We start from the raw sequence: 20,303 nt of genomic DNA, 5'->3' as shown, positions 1-20,303 counted from the left end.
CAAAACACATCTGGGATGGCATGGAGAATTTTTGCAGTTTTGGCTGAATTATTCCTTTAACATTCTGCCTAACATATCCTTTTATATTCCATGAAATAATGAAAGTCATTCGGGTTTGGGACAACATAAATGTGAGTAAATGATGACAGAGTTTAAATTTTTTTTAAACACGAGGATCTAGATCCACACCATGATTCAAAACCAGTTCCCAAGGGGCATTTTAGTTTTGGGCATATATTATGAAACAGACCAGATGTAGACGATAGGGAAAGATGAAGTGAAAGTAGGGCCATGTTTCAATGGTTTGCTAAACAATAGAATTTACAATGAGTACACTAAAAATATAATATAAAATAATAAATATAAAAACTTTGAAAATGTAATGTTTTTTATATGGTTTCGAGACTTGCAATAGTTCCAAAATTCTTTTTGCAGCACAGCATCCAAACACTAGAAGACCAGCATAATAAACTGTGGTATATGCATTTAAACACTGCTCAAATGGAGATGTGAGCGCCCCCTGTGGATGAAGAGCGGCACTACATCAGCTTGAGATGCAGCAGCTTTGACGGGGATCCGCTTATGAGTCGCGAGGCCTGCGGTAAGATCATGATTTTACATATCAAAACATAACCTCTCAATACTGACAGGTTTGAGTACAATAGTGCATATGATAAAGGAACAGATATGAAGCGTTTGTACATAAAGATATACATATATTATGAGATCCGCATCGTCTTCAAAAGTTGTTGACTTGAATAGCATTTGCTGGATAGCTCACAAGCTACCTGATTATGTTGAGTGTTATCTTAAAAACAAACCATTAATTTCAGTATTATTCACTGTCATCTTATTATAACCATTGCATATAGTGTAACTGTAACTTTAAACATTTATCCGGTTAGTTGTGTCGGACTGTATTCACTGATTGTGACATTCAGCATGGTCTGTGTTGAAGGGTAGATTAGATTAGTTTAGTGCGGTTGTGTCAGATTGATGATTTGTGACTTTGTGTGCTTCAGAGGTAGTGTAGGAGAGACCGAGGGACATTTTTGCCACATTTCTGTGATGCACAGACTAGTACAAATCTACCTGCCATCTTTTGGTACAGTAAAACATACTGTATATATTTGCAGAAGCCAGGTAACAGTAGCATTTAAAAAAGTGGTGTGGGGCAACTGTACAGTAACACTTGAAAATATTACATTATTAACCCACTGTATTTCAAATGAGCTCACAAAGGAATGATCTCATTGTTTTTAATACTTTTTAATATTACTGAATAGTTTTCGCTTTCATATGGTATGATCTAATCCTTTTAGCGTCCTAATATTGCATTCTTGTGCCTTAAAGTGGATGTGTGTTAATTTTTTAATGTTAAACTGCTTAACATGCTGAGTAAATTATAAGTTATAAGCTATTTTTAGGTGAAATCAATCTACAAGGGTTCTGTGGCCATATCAAAACATTGCTCTGTTTATTTAAGTGGCCCGTCCAGGCCAACACAGTAACATTTGCTCAACCAATGGTGTAATTTTGGGTTGGGACAATCTGTCGGGGGACTTTTCTGGAATTGTTTGAAAACTGATTATTTTTGCTTTTCCGTTTGGAGATGTTAGTGCTGCACTTCGGCTTTAAAGGAATATTCCGGGTTCAATACAAGTTAAGCTCAGTCGACATCATTTGTGGCATGATGTTGATTACCACAAAAAATTATTTTGACTTGTCTGTCCTTTTCTTTGAAAAAAAGGATGAAAGCCGAATATGGCCTTATGCAATTACCAAATCGTGCTTCAGTCAGCATTGCATGATCGAACGGTTCCCTTAGGCCAGACTCAGGAATACTTGGCTCATTTTTTTTCAGCCATTTTTTTTCTTGAAGCACTTCACAGTTGATTTAAAGACGGCATTTTGTGACTTGTGCTGTTGGGTTTTATGATGCGACGGTTAAATCATGCTCTTTAAGACTCATTAGACTGCTACACAGACATGCTATACTATATTCACATCCGGAGGTTGTTTGAACAGAGGCATAAAACTCTCACAATGTCTCATTACAGAGGACAGCAGAGTAGGTGCATTAATATAGAATGGCGATTAAAGTCGCTATCGCTGTAGAGGACCGGTTTTTAGATAAACAAAATTAGTTTTCAAGACATTTCAAGTAATGTTTAATTAGGACAACTTGATTTTTCGAGTATTGACAACATTAGGGTTTACAGTGCAGGCAACCATGGGTAGCCTATACATCGAACCGGTAGATTCATCCTTGCAGAAGAGCACTGCTAAGTGCAAGTAACTTGTATTTTCATGTTTCAACAACAAATGTCGATAGAGAGCCCAAAGTTATATACTAGTACAGCTTTAAACAGACTATGTACAGTTGAAGTCAGAAATTTACATACACTTAGGTTGAAGTAATTAAAAATCATTTTTTAACCACTCCAGATTTCATATTAGCAAACTATAGTTTTGGCAAGTCATTTAGGACATCTACTTTGTCCATTACACGAGTAATTTTTCCAACAATTGTTTACAGACTGATTGTTTCACTTTTAATTGACTATATCACAATTCCAGTGGATCAGAAGTTTACATACACTAAGCTAACTGTGCCTTTAAGCAGCTTGGAAAATTCCAGAAAGTGGTGTCAAGCCTTTAGACAATTAGCCAATTAGCTTCTGATAGACTAATTGGAGTCAATTGGATGTGTACCTGTGGATGTATTTTAAGGCCTACCTTCAAACTCTGTGCCTCTTTGCTTGACATCATGAGAAAATCAAAATAAATCAGCCAAGACCTAAAAAAAAAATACAATAAAATTGTGGACCTCCACAAGTCTGGTTCATCCTTGGGAGCAATTTCCAAACACTTGAAGGTACCACATTCATCTGTATAAACAATAGTACGCGAGTATAAACACCATGAGACCACACAGTCATCATAACGCTCAGGAAGGAGATGCATTCTGTCTCCTAGAGATTAACGTAGTTTGGTGTGAAAAGTGTAAATAAATCCAGAACAACAGCAAAGGACCGTGTGAAGATGCTGGAGGAAACAGGTAGACAAGTATCTATATCCACAGTAAAACGAGTCCTATATCGACATAACCTGAAAGGCTGCACAGCAAGGAAGAAGCCAATGCTCCAAAACCGCCATAAAAAAGCCAGATTACAGTTTGCATGTGCACATGGGGACAAAGATCTTACTTTTTGGAGAAATGTCCTCTGGTCTGACGAAACAAAAATTTAACTGTTTGGCCATAATTACCATCGTTATGTTTTGAGGAAAAAGAGTGAGGCTTGCAAGCCAAAGAACACCATCCCAACCGTGAAGCACTGGGGTGACAGCATCATGTTGTGGGGGTGCTTTGCTGCAGGAGGGACTGGTGCACTTCACAAAATAGATGGCATCATGAGGAAGGAAAATTATGTGGATACTCTACCGGTCAGAAGTTTTGAAACACTCACTCTTTAATATAATTTTTTTCTTCACATTTTAGAATAATAGAAAAGTCATCAAAACTATGGAATAACATAAATAGAACTATGGGAATTATGTTGTGACTAAACAAAATCCAAAATAAATCAAAACTGTGTTATATTTTAGCATCTTCAAAGTAGTCACCCTTTGCCTAGAATTTGCAGACATGTACTCTTGACATTTTCTCAACCAACTTCTTGAAGTATCATCATGGGATGCTTTTTAAACAGTATTGAAGGAGTTCCCATCTATGTTGGGCACTTATTGACTGATTTTCTTTATTATTTGGTCCAAGTCATCAATTTCAAAAACTTTTTTTTTTAATTTTTATTAAATTTTAGTTTTATAATGAAATATATTAATATGGTGGCATAATTATATTTTTGTCTACAAAACTAATTTCAAACATTTAAGCATACGCCTTCAGATCAAAAGATTTTTAAGATCATGAGAAACATTTCAGTCAAGTGTTTCAAAACTTTTGACCGGTAGTGTATAATAAAGCAACAGTTCAATGGGTCTTCCAAACAGACAATGACCCCAAGCATACCTGCAAAGACTACCCAAAATGTTTGACCCAAGTTAAACAATTTAAAGGCAATGCTACCAAATACTAACAAATTGTATGTAAACTTCTGACCCACTGGGAATGTGATGAAAGAAATAAAAGCTGAAATAAATCATTCTCTCTACTATTATTCTGACATTTCACATTCTTAAAATAAAGTAGTGATCCTAACTGACCTAAGACAAGGAATGTTTTCTACAATTAAATGTCAGGAATTGTGAAAAACTGAGTTTTAATGTATTTGGCTAAGGTGTATGTAAACTTCTGACTTCAAATGTAAATGCACCTTTTCGTGGTACTGTATAAATGCTGCTTCAGATGCAACTTTTTTGCCGCCTTTGCATTTTACAATAAAGTCTCTTTGTAAACAACCATTAACATCACTATTTCTTCACTAGTTATCATCGATTGATGAGAATCAGAGGGACTACAGATGTAGCCGAAGGAGAATTGCGTTGCCCCCGCTGGTCCTCATACCCCGCATTGCATGGCTTCTCCTGCTGGTGTCTCACATTGTGTCTTCATAGCCCCAGTCTTGCACACCCTCATGTTGGGGTCGCAGGCATCTCACAGACTGACCAATGACTGCCTGGATTGTTCTGCCTGTCAGCCTGTCTGCCTTCTCCATCACGGGGATATGGATCGTGTGAGTGTTTATGTTCAAGTTATGATATTTACAGTGATCGAAGTTTCATGTTTTGAACTGTCATTGAGGTTTGTTGTCTACATATGAAAGATTAAGAGCCCCTTTTTTCGGAATAAGGCAGTCATTATCTAAGAACCACACTAACAAAAAAAGTGGCAAACAGTACCATAGTATTACCTTGGATCTGGGTATTTCTGTAACTGCTGATCTCCTGGGATTTTCATGCACAACAGTCTCTAGAATTTACTCTGAAAGGACAAAGTTTACGGTAACTCAGATAACCACTCTGTACAGTTGTGGTGAGAAGAATCTAATCTCAGAATGCTATTATTAATATGCTATTATACAGTTATTCATAAAAAAAAATTTTCTCTAGATATGCCATGGCAGTAATGAACCACCATGTCTGTCCTGTTGAGAACTGGTAAGTTGAATCCCAAACGTTCCAGTATCTACATGCACATTTACCTAGTTCAGCCAATGGGACTAATAATAATAATAATAATAATGTTTTACTTATATAGCGCCTTTCTAAAACCCAAGGTTGCTTTACAAAAACGAACAAAAGCACAAATGTATCACAATAGTATTACATTTCTGGCTGTGAATACTTATGTACATGTGATTTTTTTCGTTTTTTATTTTTAATAAATTCGCAAAGATTTCAACAAACTTCTTTCACGTTGTCATTATGGGGTATTGTTTGTAGAATTTTGAGGAAAATAATGAATTTAATCCATTTTGGAATAAGGCTGTAACATAACAAAATGTGGAAAAAGTGAAGCGCTGTGAATACTTTCCGGATGCACTGTAAATGGCAGTAATACAAAAAAAAAAAAACTCATGGGCCAAAAGCAGAGTAACACACGCAGTTACAGACTAGTAATTAGCGTCCCTGTTTAGCATCTACTTTAGTGTTTCTTAAATAGTTCTGTGTATCGTAGGTCATACAACTTGACATGTACAGAGGAAACGGCTAAGAGGGGCTTCCCAATGACCTGCTGCACGCTTCAAGACATCCCCCTCATCAGGTGAATGCTTACTGTGATAACTACTGTGAAATTATCTACCACAGAATGACCACAATTTCAACATGTCTCATTTCGCTGTTTTCTTTAAACTTGCCATGAAATGTTATCTTTTCTTCTTTTGACAGTAAATGTGGTTGCTATCCACCAGAGAGCTGTCTCTTCAGTTTGATAGGCAATGTTGGGGCCTTTATGGGTAAGAATTAGGATTTCAGAATGACTAAATACTTAACTTATTAAATATATCTTTTAAGATGAAGTGTATGATTTTTAGTTTTTTATTAATATAATTTTTTTTATAGTTTAATGGGCATACTGCCACAAGTGGCACAGAAATTACACACTTCACCTGTAAGTGTACTGTATGACCATAAACAGATCTTTAAACTCAAGCTGTCTCAAGTTAGGCAGATTGATATCTAACTATTTAGTAAAATTAATAATCGGGGTATGCCTCATTGTCATTGAGAGCAATATATTCCTAAAAAATGTCTTATATTCTGTTCACTCTCTCTTTTCCTCTCGTGATCTGTCTCTGCAGTGGTTATGGTGTGCATGCTGCGTTACGCTCAAGTGATTGAACACAGTCATTACTGTTGGACCAACACGAGCGCTTTGGTGTCCGGCTGCATTAACGCCCTGGGTCTGGTCATGGTGGGCAACTTTCAGGTCAGCAGGCGAGAGGCATCCTCGGTGACTTCAGCCCATGCTAGCAAATGTCAGTGACATTATCATTTGTTTTTTTGGTTACCTCTCATTCTCTGTCTTTTTTTTTTTTGTTGTCTCAGGTCGATCACGCTAAAACGCTTCATTATGTGGGCGCTGGTGTTGCGTTCCCTGCCGGCTTGCTCTTTGTGTGTCTGCAGTGTGTTTTGACGTACCGTATAGCGGAGACAGCGCTGGACTACTGGATGGCTCATGTGCGTGTAGTTCTCTCAGCTGGAGCTCTGGTCTCACTTGTCCTCAGTATCCTTATCTGTACAGTGTTTCTATACAGCAGCGGTTAGTTGTGTTGGACCTGATGGAAGACAGTGATTAACACAACATAATGGCAACGTTTATACCTGGTTGTCACATCCATCTCAGTGGATAGTGTTAAATGCAGGTGTAGGGTACAACAGGGCTTTTTAAAAGGCACTTTTGATGTAATTTTCTCCTAAAATACTAAATAGCAACAAAAAGTACTTTTCCAAACACCTGTGAGTCACTATACACTGCAAGATATGTCTGATCCATGAGATTGATTGAGGTTGATTTTAAGGTTATTTGATGTGACGTTTAATCATTTTTCAGATCTTGCTTATTTTAATTAATTATCACATTTATTTTAAGACAAAATACTTATCTGTCTTTTCAGTTTTGTTCAAGGTGATTCAATCAAAAGTGTTTCATAACTGTGCAGTAAGTGAAAGGATAGTACTGTATTTGGGGTAAAAGCTTCCCTGTTGCAGGAACTAAAGGCCCCTATAAAACACATTGTTTTTTTAAATGGTGTGAATAGATTTGTTTTGGAAAATGTCCAAAGTGGGCTCACACTGATTGGACTGATCCAATCACAATTGAGATTAATTTGTTTATAGAATACTTGAGATGTTATAAAATGCCAAATGTGATTGAAATTAACAGAAAATGTTTAACCATTTTCTGAAGTGGTTATTTTGAATAACTATTATCTTCATTTGTTACTCAAAAAAGCAACCTGCTGTCTTAAAAGTGTTTCCATAAGTTGAAAAACATTTTCCCATCACTATTGTACCTATATCTACACGATATCACTCTAACCCCCCTGAGGGCCTCTTACCGCAAGTGTGGGGTAAAAGACTCCCTCGCCACCTTTATAAAAAAAAAATAAATATATATATATATATATATATATATATATATATATATATATGAATCGAAACAACCTTCTGTTATTAAAAACAAATGATGTTGCTCCATCATTATTCAATAAAAAGAAATGTTTTTTCTTTATACACTTTGTGACCAGAAAAAACACGCTTTCTTTAAGGTGTGCCTTTAGCCCCGCTGTACCCTAAATCACACAAACACATTTTGAGGTTGTCGAAAACACGTGATCACAATGCATTTGCAGACTAAACATTAATTGGTCCTGATGCGTCCTGTTTCCTTGTGCTAAAACAAGGGTTTTAAATTTTGCCAGTTACATGCTTTAAAACTTTAAAAGAAAAATCTAAACATTTTTGATCATCATTTACTCACCCGCATGCCATCCCAGATATGTATGACTTTATTTCTTCTGCTGAACACAAAAAAGATTTTTAGAAGAATATCTCAGCTCTCTAGGTCCATACAATGCAAGTCTCTAGAGTCCAAAACTTTAGGGTCCAACAGATAAAGGCAGCATAAATGTAATCCATATGACTGAATTTTTTTTAACTTTTTGGCAAAATATGATGATCCCCTTGTGAAGGACTCCCTTTCTAAAACGTCCAATTTATATTATGTGTGAAAAATAGTGACACGTGATATTATAAACACAACATTCTGTTTTCAAAATTAAATATTTGCTTTTTATATTGTTATTGCACTAAAGATAAAAAGAAGTAAAATATAACCTTTTTTAAATATCTGTAAAATATTTACTTTGTATTAGCGCATATTTTTTTTTTTTGCACAATAGCCTATTAGAGCAATGATAGATGTTAAAACCTGCAGAGAAATGTTTTTAATTCAATTTAAATGTATTTTTATAACAGTTTTCACAATAAATATTGTTCCAAAGCAGCTTTACAGAGAATATTGCTTTACAACCCCCACTGTGCAAGCTAAAGGTGACAGTGACATGGAGAAACTCCCTAGAAAGATTTAATCTATTCAGATCTAATCTAATCAAAAGTATGTGTGTTGCAAATGAAGGAACTATATGTAGATTTATTTGTATTTATTACTGTTAAAAATCTCATTACAATAAAGTAAACATGATTAACCTTTGTAGAATGCAGAATGAATTTGGTCAAATGTTAACCTTTTTACTTAAAAAAATAAATTAAAAAAATAATAAATGTGCACAAATTTTTTTTTTCCTCTGAACTTTTTACAGACCCCCTAAGGCCCCCTGGGGTCCTGAACCCCAGTTTTAGATGATGCATCATCATGCTAAACATATATCTAAATCTAAAGTTTTTTAATCTAAATTGAAACTTAAATGCACATCGTTCTTATGTCTGATCTTCCCCTATCTTTCCCAAATAATAATAATAATAGATTAGATTTAGATTTAGATTAGATATACTTTATTGATCCCGCGAGGGAAATTGTTATGGTACAGCAGGATAATCAACAATAGATTAAGAATAACAATAATATTAAAAGCAGAATTGAAGATTCACATAACGAACACTGAATATTGAATAAAGATATGTGCAATATATACATCTATAACAATAATAGTAATAAATACAATATATGTATGATAAAAACAGTATGTACAGATGGTAGTGCAATAGTGTAATCCATACGACTCCAGTGGTTTAATCCATGTCTTCAGAAGCGATTGGATCGGTGTGGGTGAGAAACAGATCAATATTCCTTTTTAACTATAAATTCTCCTCCCTGCACAGTAGGTGGCAATATGCACGATGAATGTAAATCAGCAAAAACAAAATAGGAACCCTTAGGAGAGCACTTAGGAGGGCTGTTTAAAGTGCAGTTTTATAGTAAAAACGGACTTAAATATTGATCTGTTTCTCACCCACACCTATCAAATTACTTCTGAAGATATGGCTTAAAGCACTGGAGTCTTATGGATTACGTTTATGCTGCCTTTATGTACTTTTTTGAGCTTCAAAGTTTCTAAACCTGTTGACTTGCACTGTAAAGACACAGAGCTGAAATATTCTTATAAAAATCTTCGTTTGTGTTCACCAGAAGAAAGTCATACACATCTGGGATGGCATGAGAGTGAGTAAATGATGAGAGAATTGTCATTTTTGGGTGAACTATTGATTTAAATGTCACTATCGAGTACACGGGTATTTATGCCCATTCCTAGTTACTTTCTCTAAAAATAAACAATTTATTTGAAATATACTGTATGGTGTAACGCAGTAACGTAACACAATACTTTTAAAAGTAATGTTCCTCAGAATTGCTATCCATTAAGGTAAGACCATTACAGTTAATTGGTTTACTGACATGTTAAAATTGTACATTTTGAAATCTGTTCCTTAACATCATCCTCCCTACTCAAGGTGGTATCTTCTTCATCCACGAGAGCTTTATGTTGCAGCACGCTGCAGCCATCTGTGAATGGGTCTTCACAGTGCTGGTTCTGGTATACTACGGCACGTTCACCTATGAGTTTGGCACTGTCAACACTGACACCATGATGGCAGCCTTAATGAAGCGCAATCAACATCACCATCCAGGCTCAGGGGTCATCGTTGGGGGCATCAACAAAGGTGTTGCTATGGGATGTGGTGCCCGCAGCTTTAAGTCTCCCGGGGGTAGCAGCACCTCCACACATTTCAACTGTACACCAGAGAGCATCGCCATGTTTTAAGGGTTAATCGATACAGTATTCTCTCAGACCTCAATGTATAGTCTTTTCACATTCACATCACAGATTTGTGGAGAACTGGTACAAGCAGTACAGAATTACTTACTTGCAAGGTTACAGCAATTTTTTGATTATAATCTAATAGTAATGGCCAGTTGGTCATAACTAAGGTATTTTGTATGATATTTTACATTCATGTTTAAGACAACTTTCTGCAGTCCTAGTTACCAGGGCAAACGAATCCTTCAAATGATTCATGGGGCCTCTGATAAAAATGTATTCATTTACTGTGTTAAAACTGCAATAACGCCTCTCTAAAGGTGTGTTCACACTGACAGCGATTAAAGGAATAGAAAGGACTGAAGTAATAGAAAAGTTCACACCAGAACTTTGCAACCTAGTCTAATAGAATAAATGTGACTATAACTACATTTTTGCAAACTGACTTTTACATGCCGAGTTCTACGTTTCGTCGCAGTTTCCTGGTGAAATTAACACTGGAAGCACAACAACTGTGTGTTTTATTCAATTTCACACAAATAACAGGTAGTATGGCTGTTTATGACTTTATTAACACTTATTTTTCCACTATTACTCACACCCTGCAATGTTATAATATCAAAACACTTTTACTCTTAACGAATCATTTGAAAAACGATACATTTTAACACTTGTATTACAGACCCACCTACATTTGCACACTTATTCCAATGGGATTAGCTTGCACGGTAGCTCACCTGATAAGAGTGTTGGACTTTGGACTTGGAGACTGAGCCTCAAACCCAGTCAAGGTTACTCTAAGTGAAAGTGAAGCAAAGTGCCATAGAAGTGACAAGATATAACATGGTTGCTTCAGAAAATGTGCTTTTCATGTCGAATTTGCTTTTAAATCACTATTGTTTAGGTGTTGGTTTAGGGTAATGATGTCTGTTTTGTTTACCTCTCATTTACCTTTTTTATAACACTGTAGGTTAGGTTTAGGTTAGGTTACATTTTTAGGTTAGGGAAGTGCGTTTTACTCTAAACATATTCACCTTAAAAACCTCTTCTGATTACAACATCATTTCACTCACTTTTGGCGCCCCCCGCTGGACATTTCACTGGGAAACTGCAGCCAAACGTGTCATGAAGCACGTAATTTTGGTTTGCAAACATTTTGCCAGTGTCCCGTAAATTTCATGAGATCGGGCTGGAACCACTGTGAGCCACTGTAAACGAGCTTCTCTCATGCGCAACGGACGTCTAGATTTTAGTTGAAATATGACTTAAATTGTGCGCTGTTTCTCACCAAATCCTTTCCAAAAATTTTAAAGTGAGTCCCTATTAACTGTCATTGTATTAAAAAGACATACCGAATATTCATTTAAACATTCCTTTTGTGTTGCACATAAGAAAGCAAGTAATTTGGAACAAAATGTTTAGTAAATTATGACTGAATTTTCATTATTCCTTTAACTTTATCACACTGCCAGTGGTTGGTCATGTCACCTGAAATCACCAACTTTTTATGAAATTGAGTGACCTATGGTCGCATTGTGTCAGCAAATCGCCATCAGTGTGAACACCTCTTAAATCTGTTACAGATCTGCCAGCAATACCAAGACACTTGCCAAGACAAAGAAGATAAATGGCTAAACTTATCCACCTTCATCCACTCATCTAATCTGTAGGAACTGTGATAACTTCACAAGTTAAGTTGGTATAAGCCCTTACTGTAGCAATGGAGATGCTCCAGCCATTGATACAAATAGTTTGGGTTTTCGGTGAAGTTCTTCAAGTCAAGTAACCAATGTTTTTCTCATACCTGAGATGCATTGATATTTATGCATTCATTCCGTCATTCCAAGTGTTGTTATAGCCTAGTTTGATCTTTGGCACTTTATTGACATGACATCAGGTGCTGTGGACTCCCTGTCTTATAGTGCCTGATACAACGTGGTTGCAACTATTCAGGGTCCAGCTACATGAAATAAGATTTACTTACTTTTTAGTCATGGTAAACCTGTCGTACTGTGTGGTGTCAGCCAGTAGCTACACATTCTGCTTGATCCATCCCAGGTATCGTGAAAACAAGGTCTTAATATTTTTAATACCACAGGCAAACTATATTATTTTGTTTAAATTATTTTTGTTTTTATGGCGAAATTAATCCAACTTTTATCAAGTGGTTCATCTTTTCTAGATGCCTGTCAAAAAAAACTATGCTTTGAGTCATTGATAATGAAAATAAGCCTATTTTTTTTTCAATCTTCAGTTCCTGTTACCACTTATTTACCCAGTCAGATATCTTATCTGCAGTTCCCTTGTATACAGAATTGTATTATTTTAAAAACATTAGCATAAATGATAAAGAGCAATTGTTGTGAAGAGCTGCTTTTAAGTGAATGCCTTTAGCTGAGGATTATGTTGCATAAAACAAGAGTATGCTGCGATGAGACAACATTCTAGTCAATTATTATGAAATGAAGGCTGCTCCACTTTTAACACCTCTTTTACTAGATATGTCATTTTGTTATATATAGAATACTCTGTAAAAAAAAATCTCATATGTTGGGCACTAAAGTGGGAAAACCTGAATATTTTTAGCATTCGGCGGACCCAAAATGTGAAATCCTCCATAATAAGGTGTATTTTGATGACACACCGTATTTTAGTTATAAGATCTTGCTCATTTTTAAGCAATTTGTGTTATTAATATGGGTTATGGTTATATTTTAATCTATTTGTTTATGATTTCTTTGTAATGCCAGACAATGAAACAATGCAAAATTTAACTTTGTGAAAGAACTTGCAGACAAGTATACCTCTATGAAAACCCTGCTGTGGTGAGAAGGAAAGTTCCTAAAGGAGCTGCTAAGATATATTATGGAGTTTAAACTGGATCTTTGTTGTTTCTGTTTTGTGTGAAAGGCCAAGTTCAAACATCCCTAGAACTGTGAAATACTGTTACATAAAGCGCAGTCAAGTTATTATATATATAGGGATCAAATTTTAAACATATGAGACTGTCAGTGCAGCTGTTTGAATAAGGTACTAATCACATTTTATACTAATTACTTCAATAAACATTTTCCAACAAATAATTTAGTATCAGTCACAAACTGTGTAAAGACTTTCCAAAAACAGAATGTTTAGATGGCAGATTTTTTTGATAAACATGCGAAATGGAAACTTTTGACTTGTTACTTCATACTGCAACTTTCTGTTGAGTTATGAATCATTCATCTGCACATTTCATTATCTTTTTTTCTTTTGTGAAATAAAATGCACCTGAATTGGAAAGATGCTGTTTGTTGAGAAGCTTGTTTGCTGCCATGTATTAAACTGATTTACAGCACAGGTACATAATGTTTAGTATAGAATTTATGTTACTCTTAAAATGACATGGGCTGCTTTTCCCAAAAGTATCGCAAGCTTAAGTTGATAGTAGAGACCATTGTATGGTTTATACAATCTACTTAAGCTTACGATGCTTTTGTGAAACGCTGCCCTAGTGTGTTTCTCATCGGGGGAAGACTGATGCTGGATGCAAAACGTGTTTGATAACCGAAAAATATAATATACCATTGTATGAAAAGAACTTCTAAAAGAAAATTAAACATTTAAACAATAAACTGTTGTTGTTTTGCAACAGCCCTGAAAAGAATCACATAGTGATTATGGAAAATTATGGATCATGGAACATTTTAATTATTTTAAAAATCAAATAATCTTATATTTTAGGCTCTTTACAGTAGCCACCCTATGCCTTGATAACAGCTCTGCATATATATATATATATATATATATATATATATATATATATATATATATATATATATATATATATATATATAGTACTGTGCAAAAGTGTTGATGTTTCACAAAAACATTTCTCTTAAGATGGTTATTTATATCTTCAGCTTTAGTGTGTCAATAGGAAATATACATTTTAGACTCCCAAACATTCCTTTTGCAAATATAAAAGAACAGAAAAGAAGAACAGGGAGCCCTGCAACAGATGTCATGGCCCCCACAAAGCCCCCCACTCAGTCTGGGATTTCATGAAGAGACAGAAGTAATTAAGACAGCGTAAATAGACAGAAGAGCTGTGGCAAATTCTCCAAGAAGCTTGGAACATCCTATCTTCCAACAATCAAGAAAAACTGTGTCCAGGTGTAAGTAGGAGAATTGGTGCTGTTTTGAAGGCAAAGGTGGTCACACCAAATATTGATTTAGCTTGTTTTATGTTTGCTACACCTTGTATGACATTAATTGATATATGAAAACTATTTATGGCATTATTTTTAAAGACATCCTCACTATGCAACAGTTTTCACAAGTGCCCAAAACTTTTGCACAGTACTATATATATATATATATATATATATATGTGTGTGTGTGTGTGTGTGTGTGTGTGTGTGTGTGTGTGTGTGTGTGTGTGTGTACACCAATCAGCCACAACATTAAAACCACCTGCCTAATATAATATAATTGTGGAGAGAAGAATATCATCTTAGAATGCTATTCTGAGATGCGGGTTGGCGCTGTTTTGGCGACACAAGGGGGACCTACACAATATTAGACAGGTGGTTTTAATGTTGTGGCTGATCAGTGTATATACAGTATATATATATATATATATATATATATATATATATATATATATATATATATATATATATATATATACACACTGGCGGCCAAAAGTTTGGAATAATGTACAGATTTTGCTCTTATGGAAAGAAATTGGTACTTTTATTCACCAAAGTGGCATTCAACTGATCATAATGTATAGTCAGAATATTAATAACATGAAAATTTAACTACTTAAACTACTTCAAAGAGTTCTCATCAAAAAATCCTCCACATGCAGCAATCACAGCTTTGCAGATCCTTGGCATTCCAGCTGTCATTTTGTCCAGATACTCAGGTGACATTTCACCCCACACTTCCTGTAGCACTTGCCATAGATGTGACTGTCTTGTCGGGCACTTCTCAAGCACCTTACAGTCTAGCTGATCCCACAAAAGCTCAATGGGGTTAAGATCCAAAACACTCTTTTCCAATTATCTGTTGTCCAATGTCTCTGTTTCTTTGCCCACTCTAACCTTTTCTTTTTGTTTTTCTGTTTCAAAAGTGGCTTTTTCTTTGCAATTCTTCCCGTAAGGCCTGCACCCCTTTCTTTATTGTTGTACATGAAACTTGTGTTGAGCGGGTAGAATTCAATGAAGCTGTCAGCTGAGGACATGTGAGGCCTCTATTTCTCAAACTAGAGACTCTGATGTACTTATCCTCTTGTTTAGTTGTACATCTGGCCTTCCACATCTCTTTCTGTTCTTGTTAGAGCCAGTTGTCCTTTGTCTTTGAAGACTGTAGTGTACACCTTTATATGAGATCTTCAGTTTTTTTTGCAATTTCAAATATTGTATAGCCTTCATTCCTCAAAACAATGATTGACTGATGAGTTTCTAGAGAAAGCTTTTTCTTTCTTTTTTTTCTTTTCTTTTTTTGTGCCATTTTTGATCTAATATTTACCTTAAGACATGCCAGTATATTGCATACTGTGGCAACTCAAAAACAAACACAAAGACAAAGTTAAGCTTCATTTAATGAACCAAATAGCTTTCAACTGTGTTTGTTATAATGGCAAGTGATTTTCTAGTACCAAATGATCAATTTAGCATGATTACTCAAGGATAAGGTGTTGGAGTGATGGCTGCTGGAAATGGGGCCTGTCTAGATTTGATCAAAAATGACTTTTTTTAAATAGTGATGGTGCTGTTTTTTACATCAGTAATGTCCTGACTATACTTTGTGATCAGTTGAATGCCACTTTGGTGAATTAAAGTACCAATTTCCTTCCGAAACAGCAAAATCTGTACATTATTCCAAACTTCTGGCCACCAGTGTGTGTGTGTGTGTGTGTGTGTGTGTGTATATATATATATATATACACACACACACACACAATTCCAAAAAAAGTTGGGACAGTAGCCTATGCAAAAAGAACTGTATAAAGCATTGCATCTGCATTGTTTTTTGAAGGTATCCGGCTTTTTTTAAATTGATGCCTGCAACACATTCAAAAAAAGGTTGAGACGGGGCAATTTTGGACTAATAATAATGGGACAAGTTCAAATAACAAGTTGATGTAAAACAGGTGATATTAAAAAGGTGAGGACATTGTGTTATAGTAGCCAATATAAGGAGCCTCCAAAAAAAGCATCTAGTGCAAGGATTCAACAATTTGCCAACAGAGGCAAGTAAGTAGGTTTTAGGATTACTCCCAAAGGGGCGTGGTTACCCTAAAAGTGGGGTTGCGCCAACTCCACAAGGGGCTGTCACTTCCACTCATGGTTAAGGTTAGGGGCTCCCTATATCTTCAGTGGCGATTTGGATCATGACATGGGCTCGGAAATAGTTCGGTAAACCTCTGTCAGTCAACACCATTCGGCGCTGAATCCACAGATGCAAAATAAAGGGTTAATTCACCCAAAAATGAAAATGCTTTCATCATTTATTCACCCTCATGCCATCCCAGATGTGTATAACTTTCTGTCTTCTGCAGAGCACAAATTAAGATTTTTAGAAGAATATCTCAGCTCTGTAGGTCCACACAATACAAGTGAATGGTGACCAGAACTTTGAAGCTCTGAAAAGCACATAAAGGCAGCCTAAATGTAATCCATAAGACTCCAGTGGTTTAATCCATGTCTTCTGAAGCGGTCCAGTCGGTTTTGGGTGAGAAACAGAAATAAATGTAACTGTCTTTTGGTCTTGTGCCATTCTTGTTTTGGCAGGATTGTGACAGTTTCCTCCGCCCATCTCTCAGGTTATCCCATGCGCTGTTGTTTCCCTCTCTCCCTCCTGTTTCTCACAGGCAGGGTTGTGAGGGTTACTTTTGAAATGTATTCCACTACAGATTACAGAATACATGCTGTAAAATGTCATTTGTAACGTATTTCGTTACTATAAAAACTCTGCCAGTACAGTATGACAAAATACACGTTAAAAATACATTCTCTGAAAAACCTAAATATCTTATGCAGTATTGTTTCTAAAACAAGATCAAACAAATTGATCTTGTTTTAAGGATTTTTAGATCTTTTTACAGGAAAACATTACAAAAATTATTATCAAGAATACGATTTTTGGCCTAATATTAAAGTCATACTGGAAAAAAGAAATTATGATCCAATGTGAATTTTCTTGATAAAAAAATATGATCCGTGTCTGGTAACGTGCATGTAAAATGGCTAAAAATAGCATTTTATCTTAGTTTTAAAGCTGACAATTTACACAAGATTTATTTCTATTTCTTCTGCTCCAAACTCACTTCAAACTTACTTCTCTGTCTGCTCGTATGAATGTAACACATCATAAGAAAGTGTTTCACCGCTGTTCAAATGCACTTTGGATCGCATCACTGATGTGTATAAATGTTTTCCATCTGAAAGAACTAAATATTAAATGAAACAAATGACAATAAAATGCAAAGTAATCTCTTCAGTAATCAAAATACTTTTTGAATGTAACTGTATTTTAATTACCAATGATTTAATTTGTAACTGTAGTGGAATACAGTTACTTATATTTTGTATTTTAAATACGTAATCCCGTTACATGTATTTCTTTACTCCCCAATCCTGCTCAAAGGTGCTGCTCAGCAGTTCGTGATTATTGGCAGCACTTGTACCCTATATCCCTAATCGCTCTATATATTCTCTCCTTTGTCTCTTCTTTATTGCCAGATCGTTGTTGTTGTGTCTGCTCTCCAGTTTTGTCAGTCAGTCCATGTGAGTTCCTGTTTGTTCCCGTTCTTAGTTAGTTTGTTAATTATTCTTCTTGCCTTGTCTGGTTTTTCTCCCCCGTGAGTTTTTGTTTGCATTTTAATTTTATTTTTCACGTGTGTCTTGTCTTGATATTGTTTCCCTCCAATGTGAGAGGTTTTGTTTGTATTATGTTTTTATTTTTAATAAAGCCCAGTTCTTTGCCTTCCTGCATCTTGGTTCCTTCCTCAAATTCTGTGACAGTAACTAAGTTTTCACTAAAAATCTTGACATCAGCAGTCTCCTTGGCGATCATGATTTCAAGCTCGATTACACTTCCTAGCACCAACTAGCGCTCTGCGCATGCATCGAGCACTAGGAAGTGTTTTTCATTCTTGAAAAATGAAACTATTTCATACTGTTTAATTTATGCTGAAACATTTAGCACATATCCTGGAATAAAGATCTGATCATGGTCTAGTTCAGCCTTCAAGAATAGAGATTGAAATCATAATCTTGCCTAGAGACTACACTGGCAACTATACAGGAGTCATACTTGAACAGAACCATAGTAGCATAGTATAGTAGTAATGACTTTCTAAATTCCATTACGGAGCAGATCGAAAACATAATTGGAAATATACAACCATCTTCCACAGCATCTCTGAAAACGGCATCTCATAAAACCCCCAAAGAGAAACTTTAGTCTTTTACTGTTATAAAACAGAAAAAGCTAGCAAAATTTATTACAGCATCAAAACCAACAACGTAGCATGCTAAACTCTATACTCACTATGCTACTGGAAGAGGTGCTTCCTGTATTATCAGAACCCTGTCTCAATTTTATTATCTTCTCCATATGTTTAGGACATGTTCCACAGACTTTCAGAATGGCAGTTTTGCTAGTCCCACATTCATGGGACTTGATCCTTTTCATCTGAAATATATGGGGAAAATGTGAAAAGGGAAATGTAATCTACCTATTTTATATAATACAAATCCTGTTTTTTGAAAATGATGTTTTGCAACATAATTTGGGTATCTGCCTGCATGCCTGAGAGCTTGTATGTGTGTGCACAAGCTATGTATATAGTTCCTGACAGTTTCTTGGTGGAAAAAAGTACAAATGAACAATTATCTTAACATTTTGTTCCAAAAAGTATTTTTCTCTTTGTATGGACTGACACTGCCACAATGCCCATGAGTCCTTTCTTGCCCCTTTTGGTTCTTATTCTTCTCTATCTCCTTTTTTGCTTTATCATGAAGACTTTTACTCTAAAAAGGGAATTAAAATAGCATTGAATGTTTCTATTGACCAACTTTTAAAAATTTATTTTCAGAGCAATTCTGTGTAGATACCATGAAGCATGATTTTTTTTTTTTTTAATGTTTTGACCAATATCAAAGTTTATTTACAGTACATAATATGCCAGTAGAACATGACTGTAATGATGAGTCAGCGGAGTTGAGATCCATATGCAACTTTTAATAACAATAAACGTAGTAATACAGGCAGGGGTCAATCATCAGCAACAGTAATATCCAAGGTAATCCAGAGAGGTAGTCAATAAAGTGGTCAGGGCAGGCGGCAGACAATCACAGGTTATTTCCAGGTAAACAAGGCAGTAATAGTAGGCAGCCAGCAACGGGTCAAAACAGGGTGAACAGTCCAGGATCATACACAGGTAATGCAATAAACACAGAGAACACTCAGAAATATCAGCCAGGGCAAAACAAGACTTCACAATGTGAGAGAGTGAGTGCGAGTCTTAAATACAGGTGCATCTCAATAAATTAGAATGTTGTGGAAAAGTTCATTTATTTCAGTAATTCAACTCAAATTGTGAAACTCATGTATTAAATAAATTCAATGCACACAGACTGAAGTAGTTTAAGCCTTTGGTTCTTTTAATTGTGATGATTTTGGCTCACATTTAACAAAAACCCACCAATTCACTATCTCAAAATTAGAATACATCATAAGACCAATTAAAAAAACATTTTTAGTGAATTGTTGGCCTTCTGGAAAGTATGTTCATTTACTGTATATGTACTCAATACTTGGTAGGGGCTCCTTTTGCTTTAATTACTGCCTCAATTTGGCGTGGCATGGAGGTGATCAGTTTGTGGCACTGCCGAGGTGGTATGGAAGCCCAGGTTTCTTTGACAGTGGCCTTCAGCTCATCTGCATTTTTTGGTCTCTTGTTTCTCATTTTCCTCTTGACAATACCCCATAGATTCTCTATGGGGTTCAGGTCTGGTGAGTTTGCTGGCCAGTCAAGCACACCAACACCATGGTCATTTA

General features: G+C 35.6%; 1 protein-coding gene across 1 annotated transcript; it reads left to right on the top strand.

Annotated features, from left to right (window-relative positions):
• The first annotated feature begins 512 nt into the window (after positions 1 to 512).
• Positions 513 to 13,718, top strand: LOC127430815 (transmembrane protein 150A-like). The gene is made up of 8 exons (XM_051680910.1): positions 513 to 601; positions 4,450 to 4,697; positions 5,074 to 5,121; positions 5,642 to 5,728; positions 5,854 to 5,921; positions 6,267 to 6,394; positions 6,514 to 6,691; positions 9,940 to 13,718. The coding sequence occupies exons 2-8, from the start codon at positions 4,633 to 4,635 to the stop codon at positions 10,248 to 10,250; spliced, it is 885 nt and encodes a 294-aa protein (XP_051536870.1). The 5' UTR covers positions 513 to 601; positions 4,450 to 4,632; the 3' UTR covers positions 10,251 to 13,718.
• The last annotated feature ends 6,585 nt before the right edge of the window (positions 13,719 to 20,303 follow it).

This window comes from Myxocyprinus asiaticus, chromosome 3 (assembly GCF_019703515.2).
Source record: "Myxocyprinus asiaticus isolate MX2 ecotype Aquarium Trade chromosome 3, UBuf_Myxa_2, whole genome shotgun sequence".
Classification (NCBI taxonomy): domain Eukaryota; kingdom Metazoa; phylum Chordata; class Actinopteri; order Cypriniformes; family Catostomidae; genus Myxocyprinus; species Myxocyprinus asiaticus.
Note: the sequence above shows the minus strand (reverse complement) of the source record. Positions and strands in the feature narration are given on the sequence as shown.